The 20980-nt window shown below is 33.2% G+C and overlaps 1 protein-coding gene across 1 annotated transcript; it reads left to right on the forward strand.

Annotated features, from left to right (window-relative positions):
- The first annotated feature begins 304 nt into the window (after nt 1-304).
- LOC123662059 lies at nt 305-19649 on the forward strand. Its single transcript, XM_045596947.1, has 8 exons — nt 305-659; nt 945-1229; nt 1537-1728; nt 1817-7223; nt 7461-7584; nt 13801-13979; nt 15173-15289; nt 17736-19649. Exons 1-8 carry the CDS (start codon nt 480-482, stop codon nt 17879-17881), a joined length of 6630 nt encoding a protein of 2209 aa, XP_045452903.1. The 5' UTR covers nt 305-479; the 3' UTR covers nt 17882-19649.
- Nucleotides 19650-20980: the final 1331 nt, after the last annotated feature.

Here is a 20980-nt window from a genome sequence, read left to right on the forward strand (position 1 = left end):
CCAACTTTGTCCACAAAATATAGGTGGGTTAGAGTTGGCATTTATCAAAAAGCAGCGGGAATTTGAAAAAAGAACTGTCAATGTCAATGTTGAGTTAACTTTTACTCCAATCCATGCAAAATATTTACTGACAACTCCCACAGCACAGTGAGCACAGCTGACGAATGACTCCAGATAGCAAATGACTCAAATATGCGTTATACTTATAAAATTCACCTACAACGATCGCGGTGTTTTTTACGTAAGTGGAACGGAAATTTTAGTTGTCGAGGTCGATGGCGTGGCGTGTCTTTAGTGGAACGCACTTAAAATATACTTGTATAATGTATAATTTAGTAGGTATTTGTTTTGATCACATTCACTGATTCACATCTGTTGTTGAATCTTGAATCATTCATTAGTATTTTGAATTGAAATAAGTCACTGACGCAGTGTTTCTCATTTTGCTTTGTGATTCGACGATGCTATCGTAATACAGCATGCAGTGGACTAAATTCGTGTTTGTGTTAATAGAGTGCCTACTAATATCTACCTGTTTAGGTGATTTGGACATCGAAAGAAACGAGAAATTTTTAAATGGATTCGTTGATTATTTGAATAATTTACCAAACCAGCCCTATACATATGACGATGGAGTTATTGTTAATGCGCAAAAAGCAGTAAGTAGAATAGGTTTTATTTTTATTTCTGCAATAGGTTATCGTAAGAATGACCTCTGATTTAATCATCGTCAGGTCTTTGTTGTAAAAAATAAATTATCTCTTCGTTTTGTACTTTGTTATATTTTATGTATAATGTATATATCATTAGAAAATTTCTTAAATATTACAAAAAATTCAAATTATTTGCAACTTCTCTTTTTTCCAAACACTTACTTTAATATAAATAATTTGAGACTTCTAATTATAACTAAAATAATAATATTTAATTATTTACTGTTATAGAATGATGACAGTAATTGTTACCGCCTTGAGGTCAATTTAAAAGCCACCGATGTTAGCAATTTAGATAATTCAAGATATCTAAAGTGTTCTACAATCATACAAGACTTGGATGATAGTGGTATAAGTGTCCTAAATAATGAATATCACTGTGAAAATCGTGAAAAATCAACCCAGTTAGATATCATTGAGAATGGTCAACAACCTGTGGAAAAAATTATAGAGAAGGATACTTCTACTGGCCATAAACCAGTACATTTGGACAATGAAGTTGAATCAAACGTTGGGGTAAAATCAATATTTTTAAACTACTTTGAAAATATGAATAGTGTATGCTCTTCTATGTATAATCGGTATCAAATGACTAACTCACTTTTATTTGTTGGTTTGAATGAACTTATGGTGTATAATCAAATTGTTTTGGAGATACTTTCGATGTGCTTTTAGTTTAGATATTTTAATTAATATTGGTTTAATCTTTTGACATTAAAAAGTACTATAATTCAGTAAATATGAATATACATACTTGATAAACTAAATATAGTATAATAAAGCTAGCACAATAAATCATGTCAGACACTTGGATTATTTTTAGGTTACATCTGGGGAGCAGTTCATTGCAGTGCCAAGGAAGCATGGTTCTTGTACAGATTGTTCAGTTCATATTAACATTCAAGCTCCTGGAGTTGATAACCTAGCTGCTCTCGGTATCAAACATTTAAATAAACATGAACCTGAAGTTAAACATTCACTTGAGGCTATACTAGATGTAGAAAGACAAGTGCAAGTATGTACAAAACATTAACTTAATCATAAACTAAACAATAATAGGTATATGTATAATGAAAATATTTTAAGGAGAGTATTTTTTGTAGGTTGTCAAAGGTGTACGATATATCTTAACACTCCAAGTTGGATTCAACAAATGTACAACAACAACTACTGACTGTTTTGAAATTAGACCATGTAAGGTAACGGTGTTAGAAAAAACATGGATAAAAATGCCTGATGGTTCTAAATATAGAGCTATTTTAGCAAATAATTGTACAGAAGAATGGCTGTTTGGAGATGACGGTGAATATATACCTAATAGTGATAAAAATTATGAAAATAATGATATTAATTCTCTTATAATTAACAATGATAAAACTGACGATGTTCTAAAGTCCACTCCTGATTATGACAAAATTGCAAACACAGGATCTGTGGATGAAATTTTAAAAGCAATACATAGCTTTGATGCACAGGCGCAACCACAACAGGAGAGAACTCTTACCGAAATTGAAATAAAAAATGTACAGGACCAAATAATACCTCATGATAAACTTTTTGAAACTGTAACTGAAGTCACAGAAAAAATTTCAAGTTCAGATAATGAAAATCCAAGCTATGTTTCTAGAGTCGAGACAGCTAAGAATTACAATGATAATTTAGCACAGCAAAAGGACCATTCATATCAAGAAGGAACCATTTCTTTAACTGAAGAGAAGAAAAAAACCATTGATGAATTGATAAATTTTTTCAACTCTGCTGGTTTTGATGGCAGTCATTATGATATTACAAGAAAAAAAAGAAGTTATGATCATGATTTAAAAGTCATGTCTCTTGCAGAGAAAATCCATAAAATTAAAAAGAATGTCAAAAATGCACAATATTTGTATAAATTAGCTGAAAACTTAGTTGATTATGTTAATAAGATGGTTTTTGAAGGTAAAACGAAAATTCTTCATTATGATGTTATTGCAGCAGAGGAAGAATATGAAAATTTGCAACACTTTTTCTATATGCAAGTCCGTGTTGTTCTACCTTGTGATGGGACAAATTGTGGGGGAAAAAACGAAGTTACCAAAATATGTAATGGTGTAATAGATATTAATGAAGAAGGTACACCTCAGATTTTAAGTGCGTTTTGTCATGATGAGAGAAAGAAGTATGGGATTGGCAAGAGAATAGCAATTCCTTTAAATGACCCTGTACTATTAAAACTAACAAAAGAATCTTTAAAAAAAATTGAAGATGAATCATCATCACCTAATGCAATGAAAGTTCAAGAAATAATAGAAGCCTATACACAAAAAGCCTCAGGTCAGCTAACAAAAATTACAGTAAATCTTGCATACACTGACTGTAACAAAACAGTTCCATATCAGAAGAGAATTAATTGTTCTGTTCTGCAAACTATGGGTTTTAATATATGTGATATAAATATACATGAGAGACATTGGATAAAAGAAAAGAAAATTAAATACATGTGCACACATAGACCGATTGACGAAATCTACAATGAAAAAATACAGTCAAAGGATTTACATAAATTGAATGACCCATATGTTTTAAATATGGTGCAAGAAGCCTTGCAGTTCATGGAGGTTAATTCGAATAGGAACAATAAACAAAAAGTTATAGAAATAACTTCTGTGACAACACAGCTTGTTGGGGGATTATTAACTCATATTAACTTCACTGTAGGATATACAAATTGTACTAACGAATTTAGAGTTGATTTAGAAACTTGTCAGTTATTAGAAAATGAACCTCCACGAAACTGTACGGCGCACATTTGGAATCGTCCATGGCTAGAAGATGGGAGACAAACAAAAGTTGAATGTGATGATTTTTCAGAAAGTCACAGTACTAGAACAAAAAGATCAACTAGATTTGTTGGGGGAAAAACGCCCCAAGATCCCAAGGATCCTAAGTACCAATTATTAGCAGAAAAATCATTGGAAAGTTTTTTAAAAGCAAATAACGTTAATGGTGTTTATAAAGTTACAAATGTTGAAAATGTTTTAGTGCAAGTTGTTGCTGGAAAATTAACAACAATTGACTTCAAAGTAGCTCCAGAAAGTGATCAAAACAATGAAATTTCTTGCACTTCAGAAGTATGGGAGAAAGTATGGTTAAATTCAACAAATTACAAGGTGGAATGTGAAGGAATTGGAGGAAGCTTAAGAAAACGTCGGGAAGTTCTTGGCGCTGATATTAATCTTGACCCTAACGATCTACAATGCCAAATTTTGGTTAAAAAGTCTTTAAATAAATATTTAATGAGTAATGGTATCAAACAACATCATGAAATAGTTCAAGTTCAAAAAGTAACAAAACGGGTGGTATCAGGCACTTTAACAAAAATTGATTTTGTCATTTCACCTACTGATTGCACGTTAGATAATAATTATAAACCAACATCTTTTAATTGTGATATTTTAGACTTTTCGAATGTTATAAAGTGTTATTCTGAAATCTGGTCACGTCCATGGTTAGGTGAAGATGAAATAAATGTTGATTGCAAACCTTCGACTTCGACAGTTGAAAGATCTGTTACTCCTGGTGGTCAAATTGAGAAAAATCCAAATGATTTGCGCTATAGAGAAATGGCGCAGGCCTCTTTAAAACAATTCTTGAAAAATATTGGTTCATCACAACATCATAAATTGTTGGTCGTGAATAAAGTCACTTCACAAGTAGTTTCTGGAATTATTACTAGATTAGATTTTACTGTTACACCAACGAACTGCGAATTAGATAACAACATGGAACCTACGTCTCCTATTTGTGAAGTTTTGGATCCCTCGATTATTATCAATTGCCACTCAGAAGTTTGGAAACAACCTTGGTCTAGGAAGGAAGAAATCTCTGTTAATTGTTCGAGTAAGATTACGAAACAAGATTCGGCTTTTATAGATACTGATGGTAAAAAAGATACGAATAAACTTAAATATACTGTAGAAAATGATTTGAATGGAGATATTGAAGACTCAGAAATTGAATTTGTTTCATATACGAGACGTAAACGAGCATTGATGGGCGCGGCAGTGGAACAGGATCCAAATAAGAAAGAATATGAATTATTAGCGGTAGAGTCGTTGCATAAATATCAGCATGGTAAAGAAAAAAAAGTAAAGCACAACGTAACAGTAACAGCAGTAACTAAAAAAATAGTTTCAGGAACGATTTATCAAATAGATTTTACAGCTACACCCTCATTATGTTATACAAAGAAATCAAAATGCAATGATCTCATGAGGAATGTGCTACATTGTCATGCTGAAATTTGGGATCGTCCTTGGAGAGGAAGTAAAAAAATCGATGTAGATTGCACCGGTGATTTAAGTGACGAAGATAGCTCTGATGAAAAAGAAAACAGCAATCGAAAAAAACGTAACGTTCACTTTGAAGCCCCGAAGATAAAAAATGTTAACAGTAAAGAATATAAATCCTTAGCAGATCAGTCTCTACTTAAATATGAGCAATTAGCAAATTCTAAATATATGCATAAAATTGTTAAAATACATAACGTTACCGAAAAAGTGGTAGAAGGTACACTTACAACGGTAGAATTCTCTATAGCACCAACAAAATGCTTAGTTACAGATAGTCCGAATTCAATAGAAGACTGTAGTTTGTTAAAACCTAAAATTATACTGCATTGTAAATCGGACATATGGGATAGACCATGGCTAAGTTCTGAAAAAGACATTAATGTATCTTGTAAAAAAACGTATACAAAAAGTGTTAAAAAAGATTTACATGACAGAAGACGTAAAAGACAGGTACAGTTAGATGAAGATGATATTGACGAGGATACAATTTTTTACTATGCCGATCGCGCTGTACAACAGATTAATAGTAATTCGGACACAAATAATTTGCAAAAACTGATTACTGTACATTCTTATCGTAGCGATATGATTACGGGTATCAAAATGGTAAAAATGTATATAGAAACGGCATATACATACTGTTTACGACATAGAGATGAAGCTGAATTGTCCGATTGCGAAGAATTTTCTGGACATTATCGTAGACTATGTTTTGTCAAGCTGCGGCCGTCACTGGATGACGAATTAGTAGTGGAAAGCATGAATGTAGTATGTGAAGATGATAAGGATTTTAAGGATATTACAGGTATTTCAATTCCAGAAATAATAAAAAAGTCAATAAAAAAATTAGAAGAATCGACTAAAATTCAAAACAAATGGGTACATGTAGGTGAGCCGCATGTAATTCCTAGTTTAAATTTAGACAAACCTACACAGGTGTCTTTTCTAGTCAAACCTTTAAATTGTTCTAAATATCAATTTAGTCAAAACTCTGAATCGTGTACTTTGGATATGTCTAGACTTCTAAAGTCATGCACTTCATATGTTTGGATGACCAAAGATAAAAAAGTTAGTAAAATAACATCAAAATGTAGTCTACCACAACAGTACCGCAGTAAGCGATCTCTAGAATTCAATAATGTCACATCTGATCATATCCAAAATTTAGCGAAGGAATCATTAGAAAAATTGGAGATGTCATCGATACATAGATATAAAGAAAGGATCATACGAATAAATAGTGTTAAGACTAAAATTACAACAGGAAAACTTACTATAATAGATTTTGATGTGGGCTATACGACGTGCCTAAAACATGAATGGGTCGATGATATTACAACATGTGAATTTATGGAGCATTTACCCACGCGACATTGCATTTCGCACGTTCTAGAACGACTTTGGCAGGAAAATGGAAAGCAAATAGAGGTTAGTTGTCAGGATGATGAAAAACCTTTTCAACCTCATATCGACTTAGAGGCCACTGAAAACGCGATGCAACTGGCAAACGAAGCTTTAAAGCACATTGAAGCTAAATACCCCCATCCAAGAAAGCAAAAAGTCGTAAGAATATTTTCATTAGATAAACAAGAAGTTGCGGGCCTTCACTATAGACTAAAAATGGAAGTTGGATTCACGGACTGCCTTGCACTAAGCGTGAAAGATGATTGCAAACTAGTAAACGACGTAGGCCTAAATAAATTTTGTAGAGTAAACGTTTGGTTACGAACTTGGATCGACCGACCGCCAATTTATCGTGTACGATGCGATTATCAAGATGGCACTACCGCTGACTTGTATCAAAATATACAAGCCGAACACTTGTTTTCCGACTTCTTAGCAACATACAAACCTGGCTATATCGATGATCACAACGAAATGCTTAAAAGATTTGACATATTTAAAGATAACGTGAAGAAGATTCACGAGTTTAACACTCACGAAAGAGGTACAGCTAGATATGCTGTGACGAGGTTCGCTGATTTAACTTACGAAGAATTCAGTCAAAAATATTTAGGATTAAAACCGAGTCTTCGAAATGCTAATCAAATTCCAATGAAAAATGCAGATATACCGCAAGTGCACCTGCCAGACACGTTTGATTGGAGACAGCACGGAGCGGTCACTGAAGTTAAAAATCAAGGTTCTTGTGGTAGCTGCTGGGCCTTTAGTGTTACTGGTAAGTTATTTTCATATATCGAAATAAAAAAAAATCTCTTTTTCAGTTTCATTCAAGTTTAACGTTTTAGCACTTTTGAATCGTAATGTAGCTGCTGCAGAGAAGAATCGGCGCAGTTAGTTCTTTAATAAATAAATTAATAATGATAAAAAATAGTCGTGTCTTGCAAAATAAATATTAAATTTTATACATAAGTTTTAGTTAAACACATAATATATATTATATTTAATGCTGTAGGTAATATAGAAGGCCAATGGAAGATTAAAACAGGCGATCTCGTGTCGCTGTCCGAACAGGAATTAGTTGACTGTGACAAACTAGACAGCGGCTGCAATGGCGGTCTTCCAGATAATGCTTACAGGTAAATATACGATTAGGTACTAAGAATAGAATTAAATATGTATTTTTGTTATTCTCTAATTTAATGTTATCAATATATAAATAAAAACGATCGGATGCGGCAGACGTTGTTCTGCCCGGAAACAGCTACCAAATTTGCTTGCTGACATACCGATAGCAGCGATTCCGACCGGGTCCAATAATTACAATAATAAATACTATATTATTCATGTATTATACATACAAACCTTCCTCTGGAATCACTTTATTTACTAAAGAAAACCGCATCAAAATCTGTTGCGTAGTTTTAAAGAACTAAGCATACAGACAGCGGGAAGCGACTAAGTTTTATACTATGTAATAATCTATACATATAATAAGAAGGGACCTTTATTAACGCAAATACCCCCCAAAACAATGATTGTCAGAATTTTTGTCTGCTTGTCTGTGCATTTGTACACGCTAATATATTTTGGCAAGCTTAAGCTTAACATTTAGTGCTTGTTTCATGTCAATCGGTTCATAAATAAAAAAATTATACCAATTTAAAGAATCACGTTGAACATGTAAAGTCACTATTCGACGCCAACGAAGTCCCTAGCACAGCTAGTAATATATAAAGATGAATCAATAAAATGTATGTATGTGCATAACTTTTAATTGTTGTCAACAATCGGTGAAATGGCCTTTAATAAAAAAAATAGTAAGTTTATTTGATGCTAAGTGATGAAGATTTTAACATCACGCTGTGAAAAAAAAAACAAGAACACATCAGCACCTAATTTTTTTCTAGTCTATCAAACAAATTTTTAACATGTATGAAGCCACGAAGAATGCGTAGTATACTACTAATTTACTAAAAAACATTAATTAGAGTGCCTAAAAGATAATTTAATTAGAACGTCTTTTAATGCCGCAAAAACAAATTTATTTTCCTTGTTATGCGTCATTATTAAATTTTGAGATAAAGATATGGAACACGGACATTCCCGAAAACAAACTATGATACATTAAAAAAGGCTAATTTTAATCGAATCCTACTATTAGGAGCCGTCCATAAATTATGTCACACTAGTTTCATAATTTTTCTATCTCCTTTCCATCTCCTCTCTCCTTCACTCACAGCAGAAAGTCACACTTCTTCGACCCCACTTCATACCCGCTTGTAAACTACCTTAACGTGTGACTTAATTGATCGATGGGCCATCATTTTTGTACTATATTTATATATTTTTTGCACGATTTTGTCTGTAACATTTTCTGCCGTGAAAATATAGCCTACCTCACTTAAGAATAACGTAGCTTTCTCCGCGTTAATTTTTTTTTTTAAATAAAATCAATATTTTGTGCACAAAATACATTTACAACTGAACTTCAATTATTGCAAATCGCTTCGTACATGCGTAATAATTGTTCTCCTTATAATTATTTTATCATAATCTCTAAACAGGTCAAACTTAATTTGTGTTCTTATTGGAGCAGCGAATGTTTTTTTTAACGTTTTAAGCATTTAACTTTTTTATTTATTTTGGATTTTTCTAAGCAGTCAGATATAAAATCTTGCTACATGTAAATTTCAATACGACTTTTGCTAGAGCTAGTGTAATATATACATATATGTAACAATTTATGCTGTCAGCTATTATAATTAGCACCTGGATGACCGAGCTTAGTTATTGAATCTTGTTTTTTGGAAATTTTACTTAAATACGCATTAAATATGAATAATATTTTTCGATCTTACCAACATAATAATAAAAATATGAACTGGTTATATAAAAAAAAATAAAAAAAAAAACACAAGTGCAATTAGAAAAAATAAAGTAATCAGTCTGGATACATGTGGGTTTAAACCGGGGTCATCTCGTTTCGTAACCGCCTGATTTTCTATCTGAGCTATTATAACATTATTAACATTATAGAAGCTGGCGAAAATTACTTTCCTATTCTAATGATATTGTAGCCATTTTTTCATTGCCTGAAAACACGGGTGAAACGACATTTTCTAAAAGTGAATCCTAGCTAAATCGATTTATCGCCCCTTAAACCATCTGCATACGAATCATTGCAGCCGTTTCCGAGATTCAGATTACATATATATACAAGAATTGCTCGTTTAAAGGTAGATTATAATTGTTCATGTTGTAAGTTGTAACTGTGACGTCACATATTATGTATTGTTAAAAAAACAAAACAATAAGAATGTTAATTCCCAAGCTATTATTAAACATTGTTGTCCACATGACGTGCAAAACAACGTGATTAATTTTATTTACTAATCCGCGTATGTTTCTGTTTGATTAATTGCAAGAATTCAATTATGTCCGTCGGTGTGTTATTAAATTATGATAACATTGGTTTGGCATCCGCTTATTAAATAAATATAAATATGTTTACATGCATACGTCAGTTCGTAAGGTAGACTATTTTATGCTAATTATTCAAGCAACAATACGCTGATATAGATAACTAGCCGACCCCACTTCGTTGGGCGTTAATTATTTTTGTGATGCAAATATAAGGTTTTCATCTCGTTCGCATTTCTCCGACTTGATTTCGTATACTATTATTTTTTTACTGATTTTTTTTTTCAATAACAATCAAATATAGCCTTTATCACTCCTGAATAGTGTAGCTTTCTGTTAGTGAAAGAATTTTCATGACTGGATCATTACTTGCAAAGACTACAAACAAAGTTAGAAACTTTAACTCTTTATAATATTAGTATATATATATATATATATATATATATATATATATATATTGATAATTTAAATAATTGATGAACAAGTTGAACAGGTGAATGAGTTTGTGTATCTGGGTTCAAAGTTTACAAAAGATGGAAAGTGTGAGAGTGATATTGAAAGAAGAGTGAATGCAGGAAACAGGGTGAATGGAGCTTTGCACTCCTTTATGAGCAGTCGGAGGGTGTCTACAAAGGCTCGTTTGGCTGTGCATGAGGGGGGGGGGGTTGGTTCCGACACTCATGTACGGAAATGAAAGTTGGGTATGGCAGAAGAAACATGAAAGCAGAATAAATGCAGTTGAGATGAAAGCGTTAAGAAGTGTGATAGGAGTTAAACTGAGTGACAGGGTAAGAAATAGTGTGATAAGGAAACGTTGTGGTCTGAAAGATGATGTAGTGACAACAATTAAGAAAGATATGCTCAGATGGTTTGGCCATGTCGAGAGAATGAGTAAAGAACGATTGACGAAATAAGTGTATAAGGCGAGTGTGAATGGAAGGGTTGGAAGGGGTAGACCGTTCCGGCGGACGTTCCGAGACCAAATAAGGGACGTCTTGAAAAAAGGCCAGGTCAAGAGTACCCTAAACCGACGAGCATGTATGAAGGGAATAATGAAAGTGGACGAAGCGAAAGAAGTATGTAAGGATCGTAGCAAGTGGAAAGAAGTGGTCTCTGCCTACCCCTACGGGAAAGAGACGTGATTATAATTATGTGTGTATGTATGTAATAATTTAAATATTTTTTAATAAATGTAGTTGAATCAAACCCACATCCCGCGAAACAGAAAACAGGGTTTGTAAATGTAGGTATTAATTGTTTTTTTATTTTTTGTAACAGGTTTTAATTATATAATGGTAAAAAAATGAATTTTATAAAAGTAATAATAATAGTACAGTACAGTAGTAGTTGTAAATAGTACAGTACATTAATAAATTTTGTATTACACGTTTAGAGCATTAAAATGCCAGTTGTGGCGACTTATAATATTTGAAAGACCGTTTACACAAATGTTAATGTATGTTTTGTATGTTATTATCATAATTGTTGTAACTTCTGTTGGTTGTCTGTAAATAAAAAAAATATAGTACTTTAACATTTATTTCATAATATAATATTCTATCCATAATAAATCATCATAGTAATGTTTTAATGTATTTATGTCAGTTAATTAAACCGCAAAGTTATTATTGTTAATTAGTTTTGTCACATTGCTTTTATTTAAATAAGCCTTGTATACAAATCAATTAAATTGGAGTGTCTGTTGGTAATATTTAAATAACCGCTTTTTACTAAATGCATATGGATGTATACACGGTACATATACGGAAATAACATTTTATACAATTTTTGTCTGTCTGCCTGTCTGTTTGTTACGGCTAATTTCTGAAAGGGCTGTGTCGATACATATACGAAAATAACATTTTTTACAATATTTGTCTATCTGCCTGTCTGTTTGTTGCGGCTAAGTTCTGACAGGGCTGGGCCGATGTTGACGGGACTTTCACTGGCAGATAGCTGATGTACTATGGAGTAATTTAAGCTACTTTTATGTTCTAAATTTATTTATTTTTATGATTCCGCGAACTGAACAATAACTCTTAATTAAATTCCACGCGGATAAATTCACGGGCACAGCTAATAAATAAATAAACGCATTTTACATAATAGCATACATATTACATACCCTCAGCATGATTAAAACCTGTATCACGAAAGTTCGGGATTCACGATACATGCACAACGCTCAGAAAACGACAAACATTAGTAAGGCAATATACAAATATAAATGCAATACTTTGAAATTACAATGCGAACCTTGGTCATAGACTCCGATCGTCATTACATCATTACGTTTTAAATAGAATTCCTCTTTAATACATAGATGTATTTTGTTAAGTTAGTTAATTTAAACCCTTACCAAATTTGGTGTATATTTATGACACGCGTTACAAAAATAAAAATGTTTTGTCATTGCAATGTTTTAGTTTCCGTTATTATTATTTCCCGCGCTAAAAACGAAGACGACGCGATAAGACTTATGACATCACTCTTTCGTGTCTATTTTAATCGTTTTCAATAAAAAATTTTTTATCGAAATATGTGCTTGTCATGTGTTCCCATTTTAATTTAATTAATATCTGACAAGTACTTCTTAAGTTATCGCTAATAATGCGTATTTACATTATATTACAAAATAGTTAACTATTTTTTTTTCGTCGTTCTACGTTGTATTATACTTCATAACTTTTTACTGGGTGGACCGATTTTGATTTTTTTTTTTAATCGAAAGATGGTGCTTGTCATATCATCATCATCATTACAGCCTATAGAGTCCACTGCTGGACATAGGCCTCCACGAGTTTACGTCAAAAATAACGTGAACTCATGTGTTTTGCCCATAGTCACCACGCAGGGCAGGCGGGTTGGTGACCGCAGTACTGGCTTTGTCGCACCAAAGACGCTGCTGCCCGTCTTCGGCCTGTGTATTTCAAAGCCAGCAGTTGGATGGTTATCCCGCCATCGGTCGGCTTCTTAAGTTCCAAGATGGTTGTGGAACCTTGTTATCCCTTAGTCGCCTTTTACGACACCCACGGGAAGAGAGGGGGTGGCTAAATTCTTTAGTGCCGTAGCCACACAGTCATATGGTCTCATCTAAATTCGATCAAGGTCTGCCCAGTACTTTTTGTGTTATCTCTAAAAATGCCTATTTACTTGACTATTTTTTTTGTGTATCTGTGTTGTATTACTGGTCAATGTAATTGAAGTAGGTTTTTTTGCTTTGCAATCAAATACAGTTATGCTTAAATAGAATAAATATGTTTTATAAATAGTACAATCGCTGCAAGATAAATTAAAAATAGTGAAAGATGAAATATTTGAAAAATAAAGTCGTTATTTTATTTAAAGTTTGACGCTGCACCTTAATTATTTTAATTATTTTCTTATATTTAATGTTTGGGATATTATCGAAATATGATATATATTTAAATTGTTAGAGAAAGTACTTTTTAACCATTGTAGTACCTTTGTGTATTATACCTATATATATTGTATTTTTACCCACATAATATGTTGATAGGTAGACTGTGTGTTTTCAATGAGAAAATAAATATTCTTTATTCTTTATATGTATAAAGAAAAATCTTTTATTTTTGGCCCTGGCTCGTTTCTTGTGATCTTAACATATAATAATAAATTATTTTCTGTTATTGTCCTTCTCCTTTGACCACGATTTGGTGCAGTAGAAATTAGCATCCGTCGCGAATTTGAACATATTAGACAGGATTCCACCAAATTTTGAGCAAGTTATTGTATACATATACTATTTACCTTACCTTGACAATTCTACCACAAACAATTGTCTATAGTTTTTTCAATAAACAAGCATCAAAAACAATTTGCCAGATTTATAGCCCTAGAAATGGAATATTATAGTGTTATATATGGTGAATTAAAATAGATTTCGTCTTACGAAAAATTAACTGTTTTAGAGCGATCGAACAGCTGGGCGGCTTGGAGACAGAAAACGACTATCCATACGAAGGAGAAAACGACAAGTGCGCGTTAAACAAGACGTTAACGAAAGTGCATATCACCAGCGCCGTCAACATCACCTCCAACGAAACTGACATGGCGAAATGGCTAGTGAAGAACGGACCTATTTCTATTGGTGAGTTATTTAAAAAATAAAAATTGTTTTACTTAGATTTTGTTTTGGTAATTGTCATAGTCACCTCATACGCTATTTATCTTCTTAGTCGGACACTCTTGTCAGAGTGGTCGTGGTTGCGCTGACGAAGTACACGGTGGGGGGTTCGGTGGGTCGATAACATTGTGTCGTGGGTGTTTCCATTTTGTCGTCATCATCTTTGTGTTGTTTCGGTTGATAGAAAGTCCAAATTGGAGGCTGGTACTTTCTAGACGGGTCAGAATATTTTCCATGTCTTCTGTAATCTGTGCGAAAAGGGTACTATCGTCAGCGTATCTGCGCCATATGACCGTGTCAAATTATTTCTCGAACGTTGCGAAAAAAAGAACGTTACTCAAAGTCGGGAATATATCTTCCAACCAGTATTGGAGCAGCGTGCTGGATTAAGCTCAGGCACTTCTATATGAAGAACATTACTTACGAACCGTTCACTTTCGAAAATGTCCTGTTCGAAATTGAACGCTACGATTTTTATTTTATTTTTTAATGATAGAAGTCATAGCTATGAAGTAGGTCATCTGATGTCAAGTAATCATAAGTGGCATAAATATCTTTATATAACCAGATGACGCATGGGCTTGTGATAGCAATATATCTAGGAGCTTGAAATAAATAATTGTGTTTGTTCGCAAACGAAAAAAACCGATTTCAATTACATCAGTAATACAACGTAAGTTGACGAAAAAAATTAGTAAACGCACTAGTCGTAACTACGATTTTCGAAGGTTTCCTTCGATTTCTCTTGGGTTACATCATCAGATCCTGGTTTCCTTATCATGGTACCACACTTGGGATATCTCCTTTCTAACAAAAAAGAATTATCAAAATCGGTTCATAAACGACGAATATTAAATATATATATAGTAACCTCCTCCTGTTTTGAAGTCGGTTAAAAATGCACATTTGAATGAATATAACTATAAATGGAAAAAGAAGGAATACGATCTCCTTTGGTTTTAGCTTCCACGAATATTTTATTAAAGTGTAACGATTGCTAAAGGACATTATGTACAATTGATAAATTATTATTACTTGTCTTCTGTTGTATTAGTACTTGGCGCTTGTAACGATTATAGGCACTTCAAATTTCCAGTCATAAAAATAGCATGTTTTTAAAGTAAAAGAAATTCTATGTATAATTCTGTCTTTTTCAGGTATAAATGCAAACGCAATGCAGTTTTACGTAGGCGGCGTCTCTCATCCTTGGAAGATTCTCTGTAACCCCACGAATTTAGATCATGGTGTCCTTATTGTGGGATATGGCGCCAAAGGTAAAAAACTCTTTTATTTGTGTGACTATATAACAATATACTTAACAGGTTTCGTTAAATAATTTATCAGATCAGTTTCATAAAATTCCACTAATAATTTAGTCTCCAATACAGACCGACTCATAAATACATCAACTGAAATATATATTTATATACATATAATTGTTGAATAACGCCGCGTTGGCGCAACGGTCACAGCTATGCCTGTTGCGCTGGCGGTTGCGGGTTCGATCCCCGCACATGATAAACATTTGTATTGGCCATACAGGTGATTGTTGTGGTCTAGGTGTTTGTGCATCCCTTGTGGGTCACCCCACCGTGCCTCGGAAAGCACGTTAAGCTGTCGGTCTCGGTTGTTATCATCTACGCCTAATAGCGATCGTTACTCTTAGTAGGGAATATATCCGTCAACCCGCATTGGAGCAGCGTGGTGGATTAAGCTTTGATCCTTCTCCTACATGGGGAAAGAGGCCTATGCCCAGTAGTGGGATATTACAGGCTGAAGCGTATACATATAATATGTTATTAAAATCATTAATATTTGCATCGAGTCAGCTCGCGTCGAGGCTGTTCACATTAAACACTGTTTATTATAATATTTGTTTTTATTTTTAGAAAATATATAACGAAGAAGATACTCTAAGTATGTTTCTTAAAAGACTGACGTCATCAATACGACGGTACTATCTTGAATATAATCATGCTCGTGTTATATGCCGTGATAATACGTTTCGTAGTAAAACTTATTTACTACAACAATAACTTTATATTTAATTCCACTAATTACGTTTGCAGCAGTCAGAAGGTTGAAAAAAAAAAGTTATTAATTACATATTACTACAATAATTATCTTATAACTAATGACTGTTTTAGTCGAAGTGGGACTAATAAGTGATCAAAATAATGTTACATTAAATAAAATTTAAAATTAAAACAATGGGGCATTGAACGGCTAATTTGGGGTATGAAACTCGTAAGGTGGTCGCCTAGTTTTTCGCCTGGGAAGATTCCACCAGTTTGGTACGTCAGCATATTCGTGGGATCAGGGTTCCGTATTTCACTGGATAACAATATTTCAATAAACACAGATTCTAATGTTAGTACAGCAGTTGTAGAATTAGAATGACGTTATTGTTTTATTTTTTTGAAGTGAGTATTACTGGTGGCCCCATCGGTCTTGACAGTGTCACCCGGCGGGGTGTCCGGGTACTGAGACCCAGACTTGAAAGAAAGGGAGTCCTTTAGGAGGGCTCGGGATGGCCGTTCGTTCTAAAGGTGTCTCCTTACGAGATCGCATCTCGACTTAGAACGAAGTCTGTATGGAACAAAGCGCTATGCGGGCCATCGGAACGCGGGGATCTCGCTTCGGCCGGCGGAGACGGAATTTGTGTGTGATGTGTGTTTTGGTCTACAGGACGTTTAAGATCGTGATCTTATCGTCGGGGTCGGTTAAGACGTACATGAGACGTCTTAGTCGAGTCTGTATTCCTCTATCGTATTGGTAAGCCCCTGCTACAAGAGGGTCAGGGTGAATGCGCGCTCTCTAAAAATACGCCGTAACGAGTATTTTAAGATGCTTTGCAATCGAATGGATCATACTCGTAATGCAGCGATGTAAACATTACCCACGTACCATGGCGAGCGCGTGGCGGTGCGTAGGTTTTTTTTAGATCGTCTGCAGCCGGTATATGTAACGCGGCTTCATGTGAGTGAAGAAAGAGTAAGCATCGGTCATTATGGGACGTACACGGGCTTTGTATAACGTCGTCTTATTTCTAAGAGACATTAATTCCTCCAGCATATCATCGTGTATAATCGATCTAGAACGAACGTTGCCCTGTGACGGACCCGGTTGATATGTGTTCTAAATGTGAGTTTACTGTCGAGTTTGACGCCTAGGTACTTCGTTTCCTTTTGCTAAGGGATTAGAGTACCGAATAGGGTGATAGTCCCAGATCGACCTTGTTTCCAGAAGACTCTTTTCGGGGTTTACTTCGATTTTCCATTTTCTAAACCACACACCGAGATAGGCGACTGCGGATTCGAGTCGAGAAGTTATAGCTGATGGAGCATCCTGTATGTTGTGTATTTATCTCACGGTACAGGATTGTCATTCGTGTATAACGAACTTCTCTAAGCAGTGAAAGATATATTAGCGCGATCCTCGCACCGTGCTTATAGCGCCGGTCACCTTTAAAACGCTATCTGTTATTAACTACACGAACAGAGAGGTTTAAACACGAATCGCGTTGATATATTTTAAGTAGGAGACACTCGTACAAACAGGTTTTTGACATCGGAGATAGACATATACATTTTTATTTTTACTTTACAAAATTTAAACATATGCATTTTAATATTTAAAACATAATCTACAAATTATAATATCAAAAATGAAAGAGTTTTCTTTAAAGGATATCCTATACTTATATGTTTATTTTTTCAGACTACCCTCTCTTCCACAAACATTTACCCTACTGGATAGTAAAGAATTCTTGGGGTACTTCATGGGGAGAGCAGGGCTACTATCGCGTTTATCGTGGGGATGGAACCTGTGGTGTCAACCAAATGGCAAGCAGTGCTATTATATAGAAAAATAAGACTAATGTAAGTAGAAATATTTCTTTTGTCCTTGACATTCGTGAAAAGTTTTCGTTTTGATACAAATTAAAGATAAGAGTTAAAAGCTGTAGAAAAAAAAGGACTTTGTTAGAGGAATTTATATATAATTATTAGTTAATGAATATAAATAAACCAATATATTTAATAAATCAAAGAAAAATACGACTAAAATGGACGAAAGAACGATTTTTACTCACATTTATGTTTTAAGTTATACAATAGCAATTGGGGGTTTATATATATAAACACATATATTGTGCCTTTTATAACGTTTCAAACTATTGTATACATATTAAATATATTAAGGGAATATGAATAATTTTATCTCGAATATTAATTAAATTTTTTATTATTTTAGCTACACTTAATAAAATTACTTAAAAATCTCGAAGTTTTAGCCTTTCAGTTGTAGGTTTTAAAAACGTTATTTTTTTTAATTATTATTTTATATTTTTGTTGAAATATTTTGTAAACTCTAATCTTATGATGTGGATCTGAAATTTTATTATACTTAAAATTTTATCTTTTATGCCAATTGTTATAATCGTTTATGAAAAATAGAATGGAAGCTTTAAGTTAAATTTTAATATAAAAATATTTATGCAGTAGAGTTCCGCTAAATAGCTTCTGGATCATCATCAATCTTATCAAATTTACGATCAGGAACATTAGTGATAAAACCAATACTTAATATATTAAAGTCGTTGTTGATCAAGTTCGTTACGTACGTAAAAAAAAAACAAAGTACATTCAAAATACAATATTTTAGTATAATTGAGGTACCAAATGCTTGCTGAATTTTAATTAATTTAAATAATATTACGATCATTCTCTTTAAATTGTGTTGATATGCTGATTGATTGCCGATTTGTTAAGTGCTTTATTTGCGTTTTAGATTTGTTTAACGCAACTCTACTGTAACTACAATATAATATTTGGTACCAGTTTTGTTACTAGTCTTAATTTTTTTTACGTTTGTGTTTTTTTTTAATTCTATACACTAAAGAAATTTTTTTTTTCTTATTTTGCTTTTATACGTTAATCTTGAATAATATGATCTGAAATTATATATCACTACTAATACTTTACCTTTTATGTGCGTTTTAAGTTGGGTATTTTGGCTAGACAAAATTATTTAGAAATAATTAAAAGTCTTAATAGCGTATTTGTTGGCACGAAAATATATGAAAATTATGTAGACATTAATTTTCGACAACATAATTCGTTGATTGCTAAGGCCATGTCTTTTTAAGCTGCGTTATACACATACGTCGTAGTGTGTACCGCAGTTGCGTACTGACAAAATCAACGATACCTTCTACTCTTGTTTTTTGAGGACTTTATAAATAACTGTCGTAAAGCTAAAATACGACTAGATACGACTTTAAAATATTTTGTCTAGCCGCGCCCTAACTTTAAGAAAAATCCATATATTATTTTGTGCAATAATAATAGATTTATATCTTTACCGTAGTCTTAGTAACATTTTTTTATAAATCCATTAAAATTAATAATAACAACGATATTGGAGATTCTTTATACTAAGTCGTAAAAAAATAATGCAATTACTTAATTTTGCACTTAATGCGTCAATTTTATACTTGTGATTTATCGGCTGAAATACTCAAATATGACATGAATATTTGTATATCATATACGCTTGTTATATGTTAGCAATTAAGTCTATAATTTTGTATGCTTTATTTTATGTTTATCAATAAAGGTTTCTAATAACTAATGGTGTTTGTTTATAATTTGTCTTGTTGAAGTCACAGAATTAAAAGTACAAGTTATATAAGTACATCGCGTAGTGTAAGGTTGTAAAGGCATACTTTTACAAAAATAATAATTTATTTTTAAAGTTTTAATTTGTGAAATGACGATTTAAAAGTGTTCATGGATCTATTTGAATAAAGCTGTGTTTGATTGATTGATACAAATATAATAGCTTATTCCATTTCATTATTGGTTGAAATTTTAATATGATTAGACTAAAAAGCATCTAGTAAGTAGTAGAATTCTTAAAAAAATATAAATAATGTAATATTAATATTAGTCGATTTAATCCAGCCATTCTTGAGTTTTAAATTTACTGTTAGCAACAAATTTAGTGCTTCGTTTTTATTTATTTTGATTAAGTACTCGTCTGTCTGTGTTTACTTGTCTGCGGTATAGAGGCCTGTCTAATTTGTCGACAGCTGCGGTGGTGTGGACATTTTCTCGGATGCCTAATAAAAGGGCCAGCCAGCCCTTAGATTTAAGCCCACAGAGTCAGTTCCGTAGATTTAAGGAGTCACATGAAGAAATGCTACATTAAGCCCTTTTCTTTGGGAAACACAGGCGACGGATCAAACCGGGTGGCGTTGGCTTATAAACGTTAGTGTTAGTATATTTGAAGATCATTGAAGACGGGAACTTGATTAAAAACTTATATATATTTATAGGTTAAGGGGCGATAGACGTGCGGGTAAGTTCGCGAACTTGTGACTTGATGATCTTTTTCGCTGGTGTGTCACCCTAAGTTCGTGTACTTTAAAACCGAAAGTTCGTTGGCGATCCGACAAGTTTGAAATTTTGTTCGTAACCCGCTTTTGCTCGTATGTGTGGCAGCGCTGCGAGCCGCAAGCCGCCATTTTAACCGACTTTCAAAAAAGAAGGATGATGATTTTTATTTTAATCGAAAGGTTGTGTGTGTCGTGTGGTCAATTTGATTGCGATCTAACAAGTAATTTTTGAGTTATATCTAATAATGCGTATTTGCTTGACTATTGTTTCGTCTACCTACGATGTGTTACTTGTGGATGTAATTGAAGTCGGTTTATTTCGTTTGCGAGCAAACACAATTATGTTTCGCCAGTTCGTAGATGCGCAACGCTGTTAGTGTAGGTATTTTTATTATAATTTTAGTTACTTTTGATTGAGGAATACTCAAAATGAATCATTTCCGAATTTCATCTTTTTTTGGTTTTTACGATACAATTTCTAAATACCTCTAACACAAATCATCTTCAGTCGACGGCGTCGCAATACAGAATGAGTAAGCTTCACGTGTGTTACCGACGTCAAAAA

The sequence above is a fragment of the Melitaea cinxia genome, chromosome 18 (genome assembly GCF_905220565.1).
Source record: "Melitaea cinxia chromosome 18, ilMelCinx1.1, whole genome shotgun sequence".
Taxonomy (NCBI): domain Eukaryota; kingdom Metazoa; phylum Arthropoda; class Insecta; order Lepidoptera; family Nymphalidae; genus Melitaea; species Melitaea cinxia.

Excerpts from the sequence above, each read along its gene's own strand:
- LOC123662059 (XM_045596947.1), top strand. The coding sequence starts at position 480 with ATGCAGTGGACTAAATTCGTGTTTGTGTTAATAGAGTGCCTACTAATA. Across the intron at positions 1,729-1,816 it reads ATGTAGAAAGACAAGTGCAA|GTTGTCAAAGGTGTACGATA; the intron begins GTATGTACAAAA and ends TATTTTTTGTAG. Across the intron at positions 13,980-15,172 it reads GAACGGACCTATTTCTATTG|GTATAAATGCAAACGCAATG; the intron begins GTGAGTTATTTA and ends TGTCTTTTTCAG.